The sequence below is a fragment of the Alexandromys fortis genome, unplaced genomic scaffold (genome assembly GCF_014885135.2).
Source record: "Alexandromys fortis isolate MF-2015 unplaced genomic scaffold, M_Fortis_MF-2015_v1.1 scaffold_41, whole genome shotgun sequence".
NCBI classification, from domain to species: Eukaryota; Metazoa; Chordata; class Mammalia; order Rodentia; family Cricetidae; genus Alexandromys; species Alexandromys fortis.
Genome location: NW_026067923.1, coordinates 761,776 through 781,546, shown reverse-complemented (window position 1 = coordinate 781,546; position 19,771 = coordinate 761,776). Strand labels below are relative to the sequence as shown.

At 44.2% G+C, this 19,771-nt stretch overlaps 1 protein-coding gene across 4 annotated transcripts in view; it reads left to right on the top strand.

The window, feature by feature from the left end:
- Window positions 1–19,771, top strand: part of Pld1 (phospholipase D1) — a 217,470-nt gene that overhangs the window by 78,139 nt on the left and 119,560 nt on the right. For all 4 annotated transcript variants that reach the window (XM_050142099.1, XM_050142100.1, XM_050142101.1 and 1 more), the window contains 5 exons: window positions 3,052–3,239; window positions 3,563–3,690; window positions 11,151–11,296; window positions 11,663–11,768; window positions 13,346–13,411. In XM_050142099.1, coding sequence (XP_049998056.1) covers window positions 3,080–3,239; window positions 3,563–3,690; window positions 11,151–11,296; window positions 11,663–11,768; window positions 13,346–13,411 — 606 coding nt within the window. In that variant the 5' untranslated portion in view covers window positions 3,052–3,079. The remainder of the gene's footprint in view (window positions 1–3,051; window positions 3,240–3,562; window positions 3,691–11,150; window positions 11,297–11,662; window positions 11,769–13,345; window positions 13,412–19,771) is intronic.

The following is a 19,771-nucleotide window of genomic DNA, read 5'->3' as shown; positions in this document are numbered from 1 at the left end:
ACAGAGCATGTTTACTCTTGCAGAAGACCTGAATTCAGTTTTTAGCAGCCATGTGAGGAACCTTAAAACACCTGTTATTCAAGCTCCAGGGTCATTGATGCCTTCTTCTTGACTCTGCAAGCACTCCCATGCACATAACCACACACACAAACACACTCACACACACACTCACACATACACACACACACACACTCACACACACATTAAAAAAGACATCTTAAAAATATAAGAGGTGATGCTGACACAAATTGAGTATCCTTGGACAAATATCTAAATTTCATAGAGCAATCATAACTCTCAAGTATTAAATAACAAAATTGTGCTTATCATACAATGAATACTTTATACTAAATATTGTGGTTTTTTTCTTTTACTCTTTCTGCTTCTTTTCTCATTTTTCCTTTAGTTTTCATGTGCTCACATGCTTCTTTTCTCTTGGCCTGAAAGAAGATATTTATTTTAGGACGAGCCCATGCCTTTCCTTTACTCACCCCAACATCTAGAGTAGTCTCTGTGTATTAATCACATTTTTAAAGTCTAGAACTTGGCCCCAAAGGAAGGTCATTAGGAATAACCTCCCTTTGCTGTGCGAGGAAGTGGAGAAAGTTAACCATAAATCTATTTAATCAATAAAAATCTCTAAAATCTTTAAAAGTTAACCAATGGCAATAATAGGATATAATTTCTGACTTGGTTTTCCTTATCTCAGTTCCTCTTCCCATTACCTTGTCTTTTAAATAATGCAAAGCTTCACGGTCTGCCTCTAATAAGTGACTCTTTGTTGAATTAGGGGAAAAGGAAGCAAATATTTTCATTGTGACCCAAGGCAACACCTCCCCGGTAGGAGCTGAACAAACAGACAGTTTTGGCTAGAAGGCACTCCGCCACCTACTCTCTCATTTAAATGCAAAACTACTTGGAGTAATTGCTGGAGATAGGAAGATGGTTAAATTATCGTGGAGGCTAAACAACTATGGCACCTTCTATATATAGTTAAAGGGACCCTAGAGTGAAATTCGTAAGCCAAGACCCCAGGACTGAAGTGGCTTTGTCGTGTGAACACTAGAATGTAGGAAAATTTCATTTCCTGTTCGGCCCTGTACAAAGACTTGCCCCAGGATATGTGTGAGTATCAGCACCTTCTAGGCAGGTCACGCAGCTCCAAAAATTAGAAAGATACTTTGGAGATGAGAGAATTGCAAGGAAGGGATAGAGGTAATGATAGCCCAATGATTTGACTACAGTAAGGTATAAACTTAAATTTAACCTTCTTACAGTCAACGCAGTGTAAGAGTGGGTGGTTCCTCAGTTCACAGGGAACCCCAAAGTATAATCACATGCACAAGGCAACCCAGAATTTCCCTCCTCTACCCATCTTTGCATTTCCAAATGAAGTCTCTACCAGATGCAGTGGTGGCGACTTCGGCATGATTTTGGAGACTTGTTATCTTAAGAGCTGTTCAAGTTGGCCCCACATGGCACACCCAACCTCTCCACAGAACCAGAAGCCAGCCTGGTGTCCTCCCCTCAGGACAAGTCTACTCTCAGGAAGTTCAAGGCCTTGGAGGAGGCCTGGGATGAAAGTGGGATTATGTAGATGTTTCCCCAACCCACATAGCAGGTGTCTGCTGTAGAATATTCCTTTATACTGTGTGTATATATGTCACTGTGATTGGTTTAATAGAAAGCTATTATTATTAGCTAGGCAGAACTTTCCAGGCAGAGAGAATGCGGGGAAGAAGGGCAGAGAAGCTAGCCAGATGAGGAACACAAAATGGGATAGAGGTAAAAGTTACATAGTAGAACATAATTTAATAAACATATGGGTTCCTTTAAGCTATAAGAGCTAGTAAGAAACAAACCTAAGTCCAGCTACAATGTTCCTTAACTCATCTCCACATTTCTGAACTTTGTATTTGATCTGTCAGTGCGTGCGTGTGTGTACATGTGAGTGTGTGCATGCTTGTGCATGAGTGCATGTGAGTGTGTGTATGTGTGCTGCTGCACACATGCCGGCGCATGACTGCCAGGAGCTGGTTCTCTCCACTGTGGGGTCCAGCGCTGAACTCAGCTTTGTACATGGCAAGTGATTTTGTTGACTGAACTGTCGTACAGACCCCGTTTTTAAAGTTACATTCGTTGCTTCTCATCCATGGTGAATGCTAAGTTCATGCTTGTGAGACAGCAAGCATGTGTAGAAGAGTCTCCTCTCAGCTTAGGCCCGGTTCTATCAGAGGTGGTTTCTATATTGGGCGATATGGACTTTTTAATCCAATTCTGACAGCAGAGCTCAGAGCTTACTCCTCCGTATTTTAAATGGAAAATAAAATCTATATGAAGTCTTTCCCCTGGGTACTGATGTGCAATAACTCATGTTATGAAATGTCAGGATGAAATAGAGCCAGCTTTCATGAAAGGGGAGAGAAAGAGACTCTCAACCCTCTGGGAGCTTTAGGAACAGGTGTATTAGTCTATTTTCTTTCCAGACCATGGCTGTAGCCTCGCGGCTTCGAGTGGTTGTGCACATCACTTGGGAAGTCAGCTCTTGAGAAAATGCAGGAAGGTTACACTGTCATAAAATTTTATTTTAATTATTGTGTGTATGGTACACGTGTGTCCGAAGACTCCTGGGTATCAACATTTGTCTTTCCAGCAAGTTCCTTTACCCACTCAGCCCTCTCATCAGGCTATAAATATGACTTCCAAATCTGAATATTTGGATGTGGAAAATTTCCTCAATTTTCTTTAAGAAAATGCTGCTTATTTTACAAGTATTATACATTTTACATACACTGTTCTCCCCTTCCTCTCTCTCTCTCTCTCTCTCTCTCTCTCTCTCTCTCTCTCTCATTTTGGGTCTTCCTATGCAATCTTTGCTGGCCTGGATCTCACTCTGTAGCTCGGACTAGCCTTGAACTTCCACAGATGTTTTTGCCTACGTCTCTAGAGCGCTGGGATTACAGGTGTAGGCCACCATGCCAGGCGAAAGAGGCATATCTTCAGTTCTGAAAAAGCAAATGTGTCTGAGTGATGCCTGTCCTTCCTCCTCAGCCCCTCTGCCTGCCTGTCAGAAATCAGCATGTCACTGAAAAACGAGCCCAGGGTAAACACTTCAGCGCTGCAGAAAATTGCCGCAGACATGAGCAACCTGATAGAAAACCTTGACACGCGGGAACTCCACTTTGAGGGAGAGGAGGTGGATTTTGATGCCTCTCCTGGAGACCCCAAGACTCAGGAAGGTAAGGACATACAAGACATCCTCAGGGTTGGTTGCAGGGCACAGTGGTAAATAACAGAGCAGCCACCTTCCTTGGAGGGAGGGCTTCCAGAAACTTACTTATTTTAACTATGATTCTATTTTTTTCTTTTTTATTCTGTCTGCTCATGGCTTTGTCTCTGTAAGACATTGGTCACTCTGGTGACCAAATCCCACAGCCAAATGATCAGGCTTCATGTCCTGCAGCAGCTCTGGGACACTTGATCAGCCCCACCTTAGGTTTTACAAAGGTGCAGGGTGTTTCTGCCTGTGACTGGAATAACCTGTTCCCTCTGTCCTTTGCAGAGTACATCCCATTCTCTTCGATTTACAACACGCAAGGATTTAAGGAGCCCAACATCCAGACCTACCTCTCCGGCTGTCCCGTAAAAGCCCAAGTCCTGGAAGTGGAGCGCTTCACATCGAGCAGCAGGGTCAGGGCACTTTGGGTTCACCCAGTCCAGGGGTTTTTGTCAAGCACACATCCCTAAACAGCCTGACTCTGAATGCCCCCCCCCCCCCACTGTGATGCTACTGGTTGAGCTTTAGTTGCAACTTCTGTGTCCTTGACTTTTTTAACTCTGCTCTTTGGGGCCAACACCCAGCTCCCAAACAACCACTCCTAGACTCCTTCTTACTTATGAGCCCCGGGCCATAGCCAGGCTTGTTTCTAGCTTCTCTTAACTTAAACTATGTCATCTGACTTTTACTTCTGGGCTTTTATCTTTCTCTCTTCTATATATCTTTCTTTACTTCTTACTCTGTGGCTTACTGTGTAGCTGATTGTCTGACCCCTTACTGTCCTCCTCTCCTTCTTTTCTCGTTCCTCTTCTCTTTCTATTTATTCTCTCTACCTGGCAGCACTGGCTACTTCCCTCTCTGTTGAAATAGGAGCGACAGGGCTGCGTCCCCGGCACCCGGCCGCCCGCATGGCTAGCTTATACCCAGAAATAATTACACGGAAACTGTATTCTTTCAAACACTGCCTGGCCCGGATAGTTCCAGTTCCTTATGGCTAGCTCTTACATATTGTTCTAACCCATTTCTAATATTCTGTGTAGCCCACGAGCTGGCTTACCAGGGAGGATCTTAACCTGCGTCTGTCTGGAGCGGGAGAACCATGGCGACTCCTCACACAGCTTCTTTTTCCCAGCATTCTCCTCTGTCTACTCCGCCTACCTAATTTTCTATCCAATAAAATGGGCCAAGGCAGTTTCTTTATTAATAAGAAATCACTCCCACATCATTTCCCCTTTTTCTGTTTAAACAAAAAAGAAAGGCTTTAACTTTAACATAGTAAAATTACATATAACAAAACAGTTATCAAGTAAGAATTACAGTTACAATATTTATATCTATTTTATCTCTTATCATAACTAAGGAAAACTATAACTAACCATTCTTCAACTCCATCAAAGACTCCAGAAGGATATAATATTACCTATCAAACAAGAAATAAGAAAACTCTAGAAATGACAGAGACATCTCGCTGCCTGGACAGTCACCCAAAGTTCCTCTGTACCGTTGGGGCATCCATCTTCGGCCTACAGGCCCATAGTATCCAGCAGACATTCTCATCAAGCAAGAAATTCCAAAGACAGTTCAGTCACTTTTTGCTGTGTCCTGCAGAATGTCTCACAGACTCTTTCATGAAGCAGGAACCCCAAAAGGTCATCTCACCTTTAGGCAAGTTCAGCAGTCCTCTCTCTGCGGGTTCTCTGTGTCCAGTTTATGCAACAGTCCAGGCAAGAGCAGTTTCTTGCCCAAATGGCTATCAAACTCCATAAGGATTCTCTTCGATGCCCATCTTCCTCTTGAAATAGATTGGTGCTGCCAGGAGCAAATGTGTCTCATTGTCATGAAAAACCCTAAGTTATTAAAATATCTTAAATGCCATATTCTGCAGCCTTTGAAAGATATGAAGAATGCCTATCTAACTAAAATATCTCTCTATATATCTAGAAAATCTAACTAACATGACTACAAGCTTAAGTATTAGCGATGATTATCCATTAACAACCTATATTTCCTAATTATACATTACATTTTTAAATGAACTACACAATCACAATACCTTAATCAAGATCAAAAATACATATACATATAACAAAATTGACCATAAAATCCATACCAATGCAAATTATTCATATCTATATCATATCCCCCTTTAAATGTAAAAGAACATTTATAAACAATATTTGGGAACATGGGCGTAGTTTTTTCTCTACAAACTGCTTCCTGCTGAATAGGGGCGTCGTTAATTAGGTTGTTCATGATATAACCTGTATGCTAGTTTCATCTCAGTTGGCAATTGAGCGAAGCAATTTTTTGAGGGTATTCACAGCAACCTTTCAGGAGGGCGTGGTCTATCATACCAAATCGGAATAGATGCAATCCACAGGGTCTCATCCTCTGCAAAAACAAAAGAAGACCCTCTCCAAAGCATCATATCCTTAGACCCAAATTCTGAAATCATAATACCCTTATATCCATTTTGGTTTAGATTGGCAGCCCATGTAATGAAATGTCTCTCTGTACTTAGCTCCTTCACAGTCAAAAATTTTAAAGAAAACACAATGTACATAATCCAGACTCTCTGTGAATTTTCCATTTTTACGTGGCTTATATTTCTTTATTTCTTTTAATCTATAACTCTCTGTACTTCTGTACTCTGTCTCTTTAAAGACTTTACCCTTTTTCTTTTTAAGACATTAACTTTATTCTTTATATTCTTTTTCTTCTCTTTCCCAAGCCTACGTACATTTATCCAACAGTGTCTGAATCTGTTTTATTGTGAATCTGTAATTTCTTTACTATACAGGAGCATTTCTTAAAATGTTAAGCATTTCTTAAAAACTTAAGTTGCACCATTTACAGGTAATACGGTACTGCCTGTGTCCTGCCCAGTCTAAACCTTAACTGCACGGTTTTAAGGTAATTACGGTAGTTCCTGCCTGAGATCAGCACAGTTCAGCATGGAGCAGCCGCTCCTGCCTCAGAGTCATTTGGTGCCCCTGAACCATTCACAGTTTCAGGCACACAGCAAGTCCACATTGGAGCCGCACTCAGCAGTTTAACTCTGAGACTGAGTGTGCAGCACAGAAACTCTTTTCATCCAAGTTACAGCCAAATCTGACATGCAGAGCACTGCGCAGTCTGAAAATGCGTCTCTGTATAGCGGCAGGAATCCGCCATGCTCTTCCGCCTGCCTAAGCCTGATTCTGCCTTCTGCCCAGGTGCAGGCGGGGAGCTCTGAGCCATCTGCACGGTCTCAGAGCACTCTCCTCCGATCCCAAGCGGAACACAAACATCCAGTCCCATAAAAGCCTTGAAATGCTTTAAAGCCAGAGTTCATGCTGGCAGCACAGCCCCCAGGAAGCCGCGCTTTAAAATGATGTAGCTTATTTTTCTGCTGTTGTAGCTGAATCAGGAATCTCTCTACAGCACGCCACCAACAAAACAGCAAAAATCTGTGTTAAACTCTCTCTCCCTTATTTTTAAGCCTTCTCAGGTTTTTAAGTGGATTTAGCCCATCACGTCTGGGCGCCATCTGTTGAAATAGGAGCGGCAGGGCTGCGTCCCCGGCACCCGGCCGCCCGCATGGCTAGCTTATACCCAGAAATAATTACACGGAAACTGTATTCTTTCAAACACTGCCTGGCCCGGATAGTTCCAGTTCCTTATGGCTAGCTCTTACATATTGTTCTAACCCATTTCTAATATTCTGTGTAGCCCACGAGCTGGCTTACCAGGGAGGATCTTAACCTGCGTCTGTCTGGAGCGGGAGAACCATGGCGACTCCTCACACAGCTTCTTTTTCCCAGCATTCTCCTCTGTCTACTCCGCCTACCTAATTTTCTATCCAATAAAATGGGCCAAGGCAGTTTCTTTATTAGTAAGAAATCATTCCCACATCACCTCTCCTGCCTAGCTATCGGCCATTTAACTCTTTATTGGACCCATCACATGTTATAGACAGGCAAAGAATCACAACTTCACAGAGTTAAACAAATGCAATGTAAAAGAATGTAACACAAATAACATAAAATATCTCAGAGTAACTCTAACCAAACAAGTGGAAGATTTGCGTGACAAGAACTTAAAATCTTTGAAGAAAGAAATTGAAGAAGACACCAGAAAATGGAAAGAGCTCCCATGCTCTTGGTGTAATTAACATAGTAAAAATGCTATCTTACCAAAAACAATCTATAGATTCAATGCAATGCCCATCAAAATCCAAGCAAAATTCTTCACAGACCTTAAAAGAACGGTACTCAACTTCATATGGAAAAGAAAAAAAGAAGAAGAAGAAGAAAAAAACCCAGGATAGACAAAACAATCCTGTAAATTAAAAGAACTTCTGGAGACATCACAATCCCTGACTTCAAACTCTACTACAGAGCTACAGTACTGAAAACAGCCTGGTATTGGCATAAGAACAGACAGGAGGACCAATGGAACTGAATTGATGACCCGATTATTAATCCACACATCTTCAAACACCTGATCTTTGATAAAGAAGCAAAAAATATCATATGGAAAAAAGAAAGCATATTTAACAGGCGATGCTGGCATAACTGGATATCAACATGTAGAATACTGAAAATAGACCTCAATATAAAGCTAGCCACACTGAACCTCATAGAAGAGAAAGTGGGAAGTACACTTGAACTCATTGGCATAGGAGACCACTTCCTAAATAGAACCCCAGCAGCACAGACACTGAGAGAAACAATATGTGGGACCTCCTAAAACTGAAAAGCTCTGTAAAGTAAATGACACGGTCAACAAGACAAAACGACAGCCTACAGAATGGGAAAAGATCTTTACCAACCCCCCATCAGACAGAGTGCTGATCTCCAAAATATACAAAGAACTCAAGAAATTGGTCATCAAAAGAACACGTAACCCAATAAAAAATGGAGTATAGACCTAAACAGATAACTCTCAATAGAGGAATCTAAAATGGCTGAAAGACACTTCAGGAAATGCTCAATGTCCTTAGTCATCAGAGAAATGCAAATCAAAACAACTTTGAGATTTCATCTTATACCTGTAAGAATGGCCAAGATAAAAAACACCGTTGACAACTTATTCTGGAGAGGATGTGGGGTAAAGGGAACACTTCTGCATTGCTGGTGGGAGTGCAAGATGGTACAGCCCCTTTGGATGTCAGTGTGGTGATTTCTCAGAAAATTAGGAAACCATCTTCCTCAAGACCCGGTAATACCACTTTTCGTTATATATCCAAATGATGTCAGTGTGGTGATTTCTCAGAAAATTAGGAAACAGCCTTCTTCAAGACCCAATAATAGCACTTTGGGGTATATATCCAAAGGATGCTCAATTGTGCGACAAGGACATGTGCTTTTAACTATGTTCATAGCAGCATTGTTTGTTATAACTAGAACCTAGAAACAACCTAAATGCCCCTCAACTGAAGAATGGATAAGGAAAATGTGGTACATTTACACAATGGAGTACTACACAGCAGAAAAAAATAATGACATCTTGACATTTGCAGGCAAATGGATGGAGCTAGAAAACAGCATATGGAGTGAGGTAACCCAGACCCAGAAAGATAAATATCATATGTACTCACTCATACATGGTTTTTAGACATAAAGCAAAGAAAACCAGCCCAAAAATCACAATCCCAGAGAACCTAGACAACAAAGAGGACCCTAAGAGAGACTTACATGGATCTAATCTACATGGGAAATAGAAAAAGACAAGATCTCCTGAGTAAATTGGGAGCATGGGGATCATGGGAGAGGGCTGAAGGGAAGGGGAGAGGCAGGGAAGGAACAGAGAACAATGTAGAGCTCAATAAAATCAATAAAAAAAATACTGCAATATATTTGCATCCTTTAATGCTCCAGAGCATAAACAAATGCAGCACACCTTCAACCTGTAAGTCCTCTTCACGGCTCAGGATTGCACCTCTTCTCATACACTCTCTTCTCATTCTCTGCCTTTTCCCCTTTATGAACAGTGCTCCTTCCTGGAGATGGGGCTCTCATGGAGCTTGGCGGGCATCTCTTGCTTCTCCTTCTTCTACCTCCCCAGGGTTGAGATTATAGGTAGGAGACTCTATGCTGATACAATGTTTCTTTAGCTTGGTTAGCATTCAAGGGCAGGCGAGGTGGTTTAGTAGGGAAAGGCGTTTGGTGCCGACCCTGAGAGCTTGAAGCCAGGTGAGGGAGTGGAAACCTGCCTCCTGGAAGTTGTCCTTTGACCTCCACTTGAGTTCTGTGACATATAGACACGCCCACAGGCACACAGACACAGAAATAAGTAACTGCATGAAAAGAAACAAACAAATAAAAATAATACCATCCATTGTTAATTTAATAACTAATTGGCAAGATGTCTCTTTGTCTACAGTATTCCTTTTCACTGGGGCTTTTGGGACAAATGACTAACTGAGGTGCCCATTTAATATATCAAAGCAGACCTGGCCACCAGGTTCTCCCAGCATCCTTCAATCCCTACCTGTTACAGGGTATGATTGGCACACCCCAAGCCCTACCCATAACTTCTCTAGCCCAGGGCTGGACTACCCTTTCCCCAGCTGCCCTTCCCTATAGAATCCAGGGGTTTTGGTTAGACAACCCTTTATGTCTACTGTTTACTCTCCTGGCTGTCCACTCCGTCTCTCCTTATGTGACCTGGCTCAGGGTCATGTCCACTCTGGACTCTCCAGATGCCCCGCATTTGCCTATTCTCTCCCTTTTATCCACAATAAACCTCCTTCACCATACCTAGGTGCAATCATGTTCTTCCTTTTTATTTTTTTTTATTGCACTCAATATCCATTTTAACTGAAGGACAAGTATAAGTCAAGAGAAATTTTACTTTTCCTAAGACTTCTTTAGCAAGAAAATATGAGTGCTACTTATCTCTGAAAACAAAAAAAATGTCCGGAGCCAGGCGGTGGTGGCGCACGCCTTTAATCCCAGCACTCGGGAGGCAGAGGCAGGCGGATCTCTGTGAGTTCGAGGCCAGCCTGGTCTATAGAGCAAGTTCCAGGACAGGCACCAAAACCACAGAGAAACCCTGTCTCGAAAAAACAAACAAACAAACAAAAATGTCCGGACATTGAATTGGAGGTGCTGTATTCGAAGTGCTGCTGAGAGAATTCTGCTGCAAATTTTGTCTCTGTTTTTGGGATTCCACTCTTCAGTCTGCTGACCCCCACTCTTCAGCCTCCTGGACCCCATTCTTCAGTCTGTTGGACCCCACTTTTCAGTCCACTGGGCTCTCTTCTCAGTCCCCTACATGTGACCTTCTGTATCTGGAGCTCCACGCTCAGACTCTGAGACTCCATCCTTTCTGGTTTCTCTGAGCACTGAAAGGCTTTAGACAGAGTCAGTTATCTTTGTGAAGCAATGCGGAGTACTCAGAAACAGGCTGGAGTAAGAGAGGATCTGGGCAACTGCTTGACTGGTGCTGCTTGGATTTCATAGTAGTAGGGGACCTTTGTCTCTCCAGTGAAGTACTAGTCAAGATTGGGTAAGACATCATGGTTTCTGCTCACAGTACACACAGAATCATAACCTTCGGTCAGGGGCTGTTGACTTTCCCCACGCCCCAAACTTCCCTATTCCTCTGCACCCTCCCAGTCTATTGAGGGCAGGTGGGCAACCACTTTTAATGCTGGTTTAGAGGCCTGATCTGTCTGATCTGCTATGCGGAATGTAGTTGACACCACCCTGGTGTCCAGCCTGTGTTCTGGCCTCTTCCTTCCCCCCACCTCCTGCTCTTCCTTTCCCAAGAGAGAGTCTCATGTGTTCTTTAACATCACTTAGCAATTAGCTGTTGCTTGCTGAGAAATTTCAGAACTTTCCCCATCTAAGATAACAACCATTTTTTTAAACATCTATCACTGCAGATGCCAAGTATCAATCTGTACACTATTGAGTTAACACACGGGGAATTCACATGGCAAGTTAAGAGGAAATTCAAGCACTTCCAAGAGTTTCATAGAGAGCTGCTCAAGTACAAAGCCTTCATCCGAATCCCCATTCCCACCAAAAGGTAAGTATGGCAGAACTAACATGGCTACCCCACTGTGCATGGATGGGATAGGTTTTATTCTTTTCATAGGCTGCCTATCCATTTGGGGTAGACATTTTCAATAGCAGAGCTATTTTAAAAGTAAGTCACCTCAGCTGCAAGCATTGGCACAAGCCTGTGGTCCCCAGGGCTTGGGAGGAGGGGACAAGAGGACCAGGAGTTCAAGGCTAATCTTGGCTACATAGTGAATTGGAGGCCAGCCTGGGCTACAAGACCCTTTTTAAACATTGACAAAAATGAAAATAATAAGTCATGACATGAAAGATAATATGAGGTAGTCAAAGAATAGTTAAATAGCTGTTTGTATTGTGTGTGTCTGTCCTCTAGACATACTTTCAGAAGACAGAATGTCAAAGAAGAGCCCCGAGAGATGCCCAGTCTGCCCCGTTCATCAGAAAACGCAATCCAGGAAGAACAGTTCTTCGGCAGGAGGGTGAGTCTTTCTCTGTTGTACTTATTACTATTTGTGTGTGTGTACAGTGATCCAACTCTTGTGTGTGAACAACTGTGGAGTCACTTTTCTTCTTCCATCTTTTCATGGCTTCCCAAGATCAACCCCAGGTCTTCAGGCTTGTGTGGGAAACCCTTTTTACCAGCTGAGCCCTCTCTCTGGTTCTGGTCTTGAAAATCCTTTCTCTGTGCTGAAAGGGTCTAGCACCTAAAGAGAGGGGTGTAGCTACCCCCACCCCTATTGATGGCTGGTTAGTCTTCTCTGGACCTTACCCATCACCTGGTCTCCCAAGCCAAGGAGGAGACAGAGTGCCTGTTTGATGGATGATGGGACAGTGATCTTCCCAGTGGAACCTCCCTGGGTTTGAGGAGAGACAGACAGCACATCCCAGTAGGTTTTGAGGTCCACTCCTAAAAAGCAGATGTTTCCACCCATTTATTTGATTTCCAATAGCTCGTTTTAAATATATGTGAAATCATTTTCCCCCTTAGACTGGTGGATATGGTCTGAAAACAGAGAGATGGAGCACAGAAGATACAGGTCAAGGGCACAGCTCTGCCCACCCTGCTCCGTGACTGCTGCTACCAAGGCAGGAGATAGTTTGTATTAGCATATTAGTAATTCTGTTGTTTTTATCAGCTCAGTCTTAGAAGCTGAAATGTGTTGTCCTTCAGGGAACAGAGAACACCAACTAATCTACATGAAACCCTGTTTAAAATAAAATTTAAAAACTTACCTATTATGGGCAGTCCTATTCTGCTAAGTGTGGAGGCGGAAAACCAGGCAGCTTGAGCCCAGCAGTGACGTCCTTTAACCCAGCACCCAGGAGACGAGGCAGGGGGATCTCTGTGAGTTCAAGGCTAGCCTGGTCTACAAAGCAAGTTCCAGGAGAGCCAGGACTGTTACACAGAGAAACCATGTCTTGAAAAACCAAAAACAAAACCAATTAAAAAACCAAAACCCAAACCACACAACTCAAGGCTTGTTCGCTTTAAGGTTAACACTGCCAACCCTGACAGGGTCACTAGGAGAGGAGCCTCTATCCGTGGCTGGGAGGGTTCTCTAGATTAGGCTTACTGAGGGGAAGAACCACCCACAGGCTAGGGCATAACTGTGAGTGCCCACGGGCTAGGGCATAGCCATGATTGCCCATGGGCTTTTACCATTGAGTGCCCTAGGCTAGGGCACTGGACTGACTAGAAAGGACCTGCTGCGTCCCCCACTCTGGCTCTGCCTGAGTGAGCAGCCAACCTCCCATCCTTGCCCAGATTCCTTCTGCTCAAAGGACAGAGTTAACCCTTTCTTGCCAGGTGTTTTTGTCACAGCAATGATGGAATAACACAGGCAAAGACCTAAGCATATTGAAAGTTAAGTATTAATAGCAAGAAGTGGCTGAAATAACGCCCCAAGAAAATGGCGAGTGTTCTACCTTCCTGCCTTCGACAGAGTGTAGTGACTGACAATAGATATTCGGTGAGACCTGATCCCATCACTGTGATTGTTAAATTTTGTACAGACATGATGATGTTCAAGTGTTTCCAAAATATTTTTTATTGTAGAAGCAACTGGAAGATTACTTGACAAAAATACTAAAGATGCCCATGTACAGAAACTACCATGCCACGGTAAGTACCCTCAGTGGGCCTGAAGGAACCTATGAGATCCTGAGCTGTAGCTAACTTTGGATAATTTCATGAACTTGAGTTCTTTTGGCTCTTTGTTTTTGTTTTTTTTTTTTTTTTTTTTTTTTTTTTTTTTTTTTTTTTTGACAGGGTTTCTCTGTGGCTTTGGAGCCTGTCCTGGAACTAGCTCTTGTAGACCAGGCTGGCCTCGAACTTGCAGAGATCCGCCTGCCTCTGCCTCCCGAGTGCTGGGATTAAAGGCGTGCGCCACCACCGCCGGGCGCGCTTTGGCTCTTGAGCCGCACTAAATTAGTAAGGACAAAATTGCACTGGCAGGCGATCTGGATCCAGCTTACAGTGATGATATTGCCGTTCCTAAAATATTCAGTAGAACTTGGTATGTCTGTGGCAATAGAGTCAAATGAAGTTGAAATGCGACCGTGGGTTAGATACCTAGAAATCAGCCCTCTTCTCCGTGAAATCATAAAACATTTCAGCGCAAACTGTCAAGCAGGGTTGCACACTGCACACCCCCAGATTATACGGAACATAATTTCACTGCTTTCTGATTGGTGTTTTCCTGTGAAAGTGAGAAGCGTGGGAAAACTAGGGAAAGAAAGACCTCTTGCAAAATGTAAGAAAAGAGCCTAGAACAGTCGGGCCGAGAAGAGCCACATAGGGTGAGCCAGGAAGTCCTGCCGCCAGCCAAGCAGGAGGAGGCCAGCTTTGCAAGGTCAGCAAACTGAGAGCTTTGATTTGGAGAGGCCCTCGATGGGGAGGGGAGTGTTTTTAAAAGATTAGCTTTCAGTTCTGCTGAGATCTGAACAAGGGTGAATGTCTGGATTGCGATATTTCTCTCTGGTAGGGCAGACAGTGAGGTTGACCACACGGAAGTGTTGTGTGTTGCGTGTAGAAGGTATGAGCCCGCAGAGGTGCGGCTTGGCCTCTGCCCTTGAGAATGGTGGGCCATAAACATCGGGACTGAGGAGGGGAGAGGAAGGGAAAGTGCCTGGCTCTGCTATTTCTTGTGCAAGAGCTTCCCCACTGCTGTCTGTGGGGGCCCAACATGTACCCAGCTGCTCCCTGTTTACACACTTGGCCCGAGCCAGGCTCTCATGCTTCCGTGGTGGCCTGCAGTGCGGTGGTCATGAACTTGAGGAGCCTTTCAGGGCTTGGTAATCCTGGCATCTCAGCAACTCCACCAGTGTGGGTCTCACCTGCAGCTCTCTAGAGAAGAATGGCAAGGTGTCTTATTCTATCTAGGACTTAGGAATTTGTAGTGTCAACAACCGCCACTATTTTAGCTAGGAAAGCAGTTCCCAGCTGTGCTCTCTGCGCTCAGGAGTGCTGCCCCTTGACCGCACAGCTGTACAGATGTGACCTGACACCCACATGCACTGCCCTCCCTTTCTCTTGCTCCTCTGACCACGACCTGACTTGCACCGCTGCTTTTGGCCTAGAGTAGCAGTCGGTGAGCCCAGGCTTCTGCCCTCCCAGCCGCATCATAACATGTCGGAGTGTTATGTGGACTGAAGGATGTGTGTATCTTAAAAAGATGCTTGCTTTAATTACTTTTCCAGTCACAAAGATCTTTTCAAACAGAAGCCATATTGTATTTATAGACCCCAGGCTACCTTAGAAGCACCGCCTTTGGAGGAGAAAACCTAGCTCCTTAGGAACGTACCCTTCTCGCTTCTTCCTGATGGTTGGCCAGATGGTCCCTCCCTAATGATTCAAGCAAGGGTACAATTGATACATCTTAATTCGCTGACATTTCGCCCAGCCTCAAGACCAGATACACAGACCGCATATCGTTTTGTAAAATTAGATTACTGTCTCTGCATTTCCTGTAACCTCGTATGCCCGGCTCTGTCTCTCTCCAACTGACTTTTTGACACATGATCTCTCACTGAACCTGGAACTCACCGAGGTTGGCTGACGGTGGAACTCCCTCCTCCCAGGCCTGGGATTGCAGACACTTGCTGCCATGCCCAGGGTTTTCTATGGGTGCCGGGCTTCTGAACTCAGGCTCTCATGTTGACAAAGATAAGCACTTACCCACTGAGCTGTCTCCTCAGCCCCTAACTCAGACAAACCATGGACCACAAGTCAGGGGACCGGATAGCATGTGTGTTTAACTCTAGGACTGTGCAGATCTGTGTCTGAGAGCTGGGGATGTGACTCAGTTTAGAGAGCGCCCCTAGGTTCAAGGCCCAGACCTGCACAAACCAATTATAGTGGTGCAGGGCTGTATCCCCAGTCCTCAGCAGGGAGAAGGAAGCAGGGAATTGCAGATTCAAGGTCGTCTGCAGCTGTGTAGTTTGAGGGCACCCTGGACTAATTTCACAGATGAGACCTCCTCCCCCCATTTCAAACAAACCTACAAAACAGCAAAATGAACACCTGTCTTTGGAACCTGTGTTTTTAACAGTAGTTTGGCTGATTCGCACCAGGAGGATTTGAGAGCTAAGTTAAGCTAAGCATAGCTAAGTTGCTATGGTGACAAATGTCAAAGGCCCAAGATGGAGTTGCTTTTGCAGTTTTGCTTTAGGAGGGTTTACCCAGAGGGAGCTGGGCTAGGCCTTGAAGCTTTTGAAGCTGGCCAGGACTAGTTCTTCCCTCTGTCTTTGCACCTTCCTTGGTTGATTGTTGATTTTGCAGACAGACAGATAACGACCTTACCTCCAGGGTTTGTGGAGACTTCTTTTGTCTTTATTTCCTTCTTTTAGCTCTTGACAGAGTAGCCCAGTGTTCAATGTCAGTCTCCCCAGGGAGATTGCCTCATTAGTTCCTACTAATTTGTAAAAATGGCCTAACCTGTCAATGCAAAAATGCAGCACTCACCTCACAGGGAGTAACAGGTGATTTTGGAGCCAAACCTGAGTGGTCACACGTTGGGAACACAGACTCAGGCTTCCCCAGATACCATGTTCCCCTGTGGAAGTGGTTATGTGAGACTTTAATAATTACAGAGCAAAGAACATCCCCAGTCAAAGTTTATCCACCGTGGGGACCACAGGTACGCAGGTGACTACAAAGCAGGCGGCTCAGACATAGCTCTAGGTAATATTTGATGAGTTTCTTAGCCTTTGGACTTACGGGAGCTAGTGGCTGGTTAAGTTTGCCTTGTGAATCTTTGATAGTCTCAGAGAAGTTAGGTCAGACACCGGGGATGACAATGGCTGGTTTTCAAAGGGACACTGAATAGGCCAAGATGATTTGGCTGTGGTCTGCAACGTTCTATCTCGCCGTAATTGGTCATTTGGTCTTGTGGAGTCTTTAACTCAAGGACAGTGTTTCCCTCTTTTTATCATCTTCTTTGAGACTTTCACAGTGTGTTTCCCTTCTATGTGCACACACACACATGCGCATACACACACACGTGCGCACACACACACGCACACACACACACACACACAGTGGCTATCTGACTGAGCCATGCAACACCATGCAGAAAAAGGCAGTCAGGAATTCTTGTAGTCTGCAATTGTTCTAGGATTGGGTGTCATACAGAATTCACAATTTGGGCATTTTAGGTACTAATTAGAAAATGCTTTTCTCCCAGAGAATTAAAAGAAGTGGAATCAATAACAGTAAATGTGTTGTTTCCCTTAAGATTAAAATCTGGACATAGAACAAAATGTCCAGTTTCTGAGACAAGGCCACAAACTCCTGGGAGCCCACGGCAGTCTGGACTGTCATGAAACCCCTATTAAGATGACTTCTCTCCAGATTAGCTTGAAACCTTAGATAAAGCATTATAAATACCTCTTGGATCAATAATTCTGAGTTCACTTCCTCCTCCCTTTATAGGGCAAATAAAATTAACTGGAGGTAAGGAATAGGTAAGGAATAAAGAGGCCCCGTTTCCATAGCAACAGAGAGAAGCTGTGCTGATTTGAAAGGCTGCATTTTCAAGTTAAGTGATTTGTGTATTGTTTTTCCATGACCGAATCTTTGCGGCAGTGGCGGTGGGGCACATGGATGTGAGCCTTTGTCCACCTTCTTCCTTCTCTCCGTAGTTAGGATGTCTTCATCTCCTACAGCTGTGTAAGCTGCTGCGTACAGGAGAGAGGCAGCAATCCTTGGAGTACCTGGGCCGGCCTGTCTCTCCCCGTCCCTACCTGCATGAGGTCCTGCGGGAAGCTTGTATTGTCCTGTGTCTTGTGTTTACTGTTCCGACTTCTTTTCAATTCTGCCACTTGAGGCCTGAAGGGGGCTTCTGGAGATTGCTCTCCCTTCTAACACCAAGATGGCCAAAAAGGACATCGTGGGCATGACTGATAAATCATCTCCATGGCGGTTGCTACCCAGAGCATTTACAGTTTGCTGGTTGGCGTGGAAGCCTTGGCACACCCTCATTTTGCTAGCTTTTAAGTAGCCAGTTGTTGGTAAGGCACGGTGGCATTTTGTGCCAGAGACCCCTTCCCACCCAGTGCCAGGAACATTTGTAATTGAATTTGTTGCAGCTGTCTCTTCTTCTGAAATGAAACCAAGTCAATATCGATTAGTTCTTTACTCAGTAAGCTCTGTGGGAGACTGCTCGGACAAACTGGTTTTTAGTTTTAGTCTGGGCAGCACCTGTCTCAGTGGAGGCTGAGTTCTCACTACTGAAGAACCACCGAGAAGGCTACATCATCATCTTCTTTGAAACTTTGTTCTTTGTTAACTAGTTTGGCCTCTCACGCACCTCGGCACATTCGCTTTCAGTGTGATTAGGTCTGTAGTAGATGCGGATGGTGGAGCAGCCTCTCTAGTGCACTGTTTGTAAGCTATCAAGACCCCCCTTCCTTTTATGGTATGTGTGTGTGCGCGTGTGCACACACGTGTGTACGTACCGGGCATATATTTGTTCCACCACATTCCCATGAAGGTCAGAGGGCATCTTCCAGGTATCTGTTCTCTCCTTCTATCATGAAACATGGAAGTTGAACTCAGGGCCTTAGGCCAGTGCAGCAGGTACCTTTACCCACAGAGCCATGCTGCTAGCCCTGGTGTGGGCGTTTTGAAACTGGATCTCACGATGTAGCCTTATCTAGCCCAGAATTTACTGTATAGACCAAGGTGACCTTAAAATTGTAGTAATCCTTCTGTCTCAGTTTTCTAAAGAAAATTCTAAATTTTAAATTAACATGCACGAGATATGGCTCAGTGGTTAAAAGTTCTTGCTACCAAGCCTTATCTCCAGGACTCACACGCTGTAGGAGAGAGTCCATTCCCAAAAGTTGAAATCTGACCAACATACAAGAGCCATGGCAATTGAGTGTACACACACATACACACACACCAAATAAACAAAACTATTTTTTAAAAGAAAATATCTTTGTATTAATGGACATGTGTTTCCCTTAATTATTTTTTTTAATTGTTTGAGACAGTGTCTCATGTAGCCCAGGCTAGTCTCCTGCTTGCTATGTAAGAGAGGCTGAACTTGACTGAGACCAGGGTCCAGAATTACAGGCATGCAGTACCACACCTGTGTTGTTGAATATTAGCTGAAGATGTGTTACACTTGTTTATGCTGTCGAACATTTGTTTAATGATGCAAAGATGTGTTCCATTCTTTTATGTCGCATAACTTTGTGAAGCTGTATTACTTTGCCTATCTAAAACACCCAATTGGTCTAGTAAAGAGTTAACGGCTAATAGTTAGGAAGGAGAAAGGATAGGTGGAGCTAACATGCCTAAAGAATAAATAGGAGAAAAAAATCAGAAGGAACGAGAAAAGGAGAGAAGACACCAGGGACCAGCCACCCAATTACATAGCCAGCCATGAAATAAGAGGTAAAGAAAGATATATAAAATAGAGAAAGATAAAATCCCAGAGGCAAAAGATAGTTGGGGTAATTTAAGAAAAGTTGGCTGGAAACACATCAGGCTAAGGCCAGGCATTCATGAGAAAGAATAAGCCTCCATGTGGTTTATTTGGGAGCTGGGTGGTGGGCCCCCCAACGAGTAAAGAACAAGAGCAAAGAGGAAAAAACAAAAACACAACTACACACCTGTTTACTGTTTGTTATTTATTTTTTGTTGTTAGTTTTTGAGACAAGGGCTTAAGGTGAAGCCCAGGCTGACCTGTGGCTTGCAGGGATCGTTCCCTTAGCCTTCTGACTGTCAGGTTTACAGATGCGTGTACCACACGCTGGGCTGTCAGGGTTACAGATGTGTGTACCACACGCTGGGCTGTCAGGGTTACAGATGTGCGTACCACATGCCGGGCTGTCGGGTCACAGATGTGTGCACCACACGCTGGGCTGTTGGGTTACAGATGTGTGTACCACACACAGACTGTCGGGGTTACAGATGTGTGTACCACACGCTAGGCTGTCAAGGTTACAGATGTGTGTACCACATGCTGGGCTG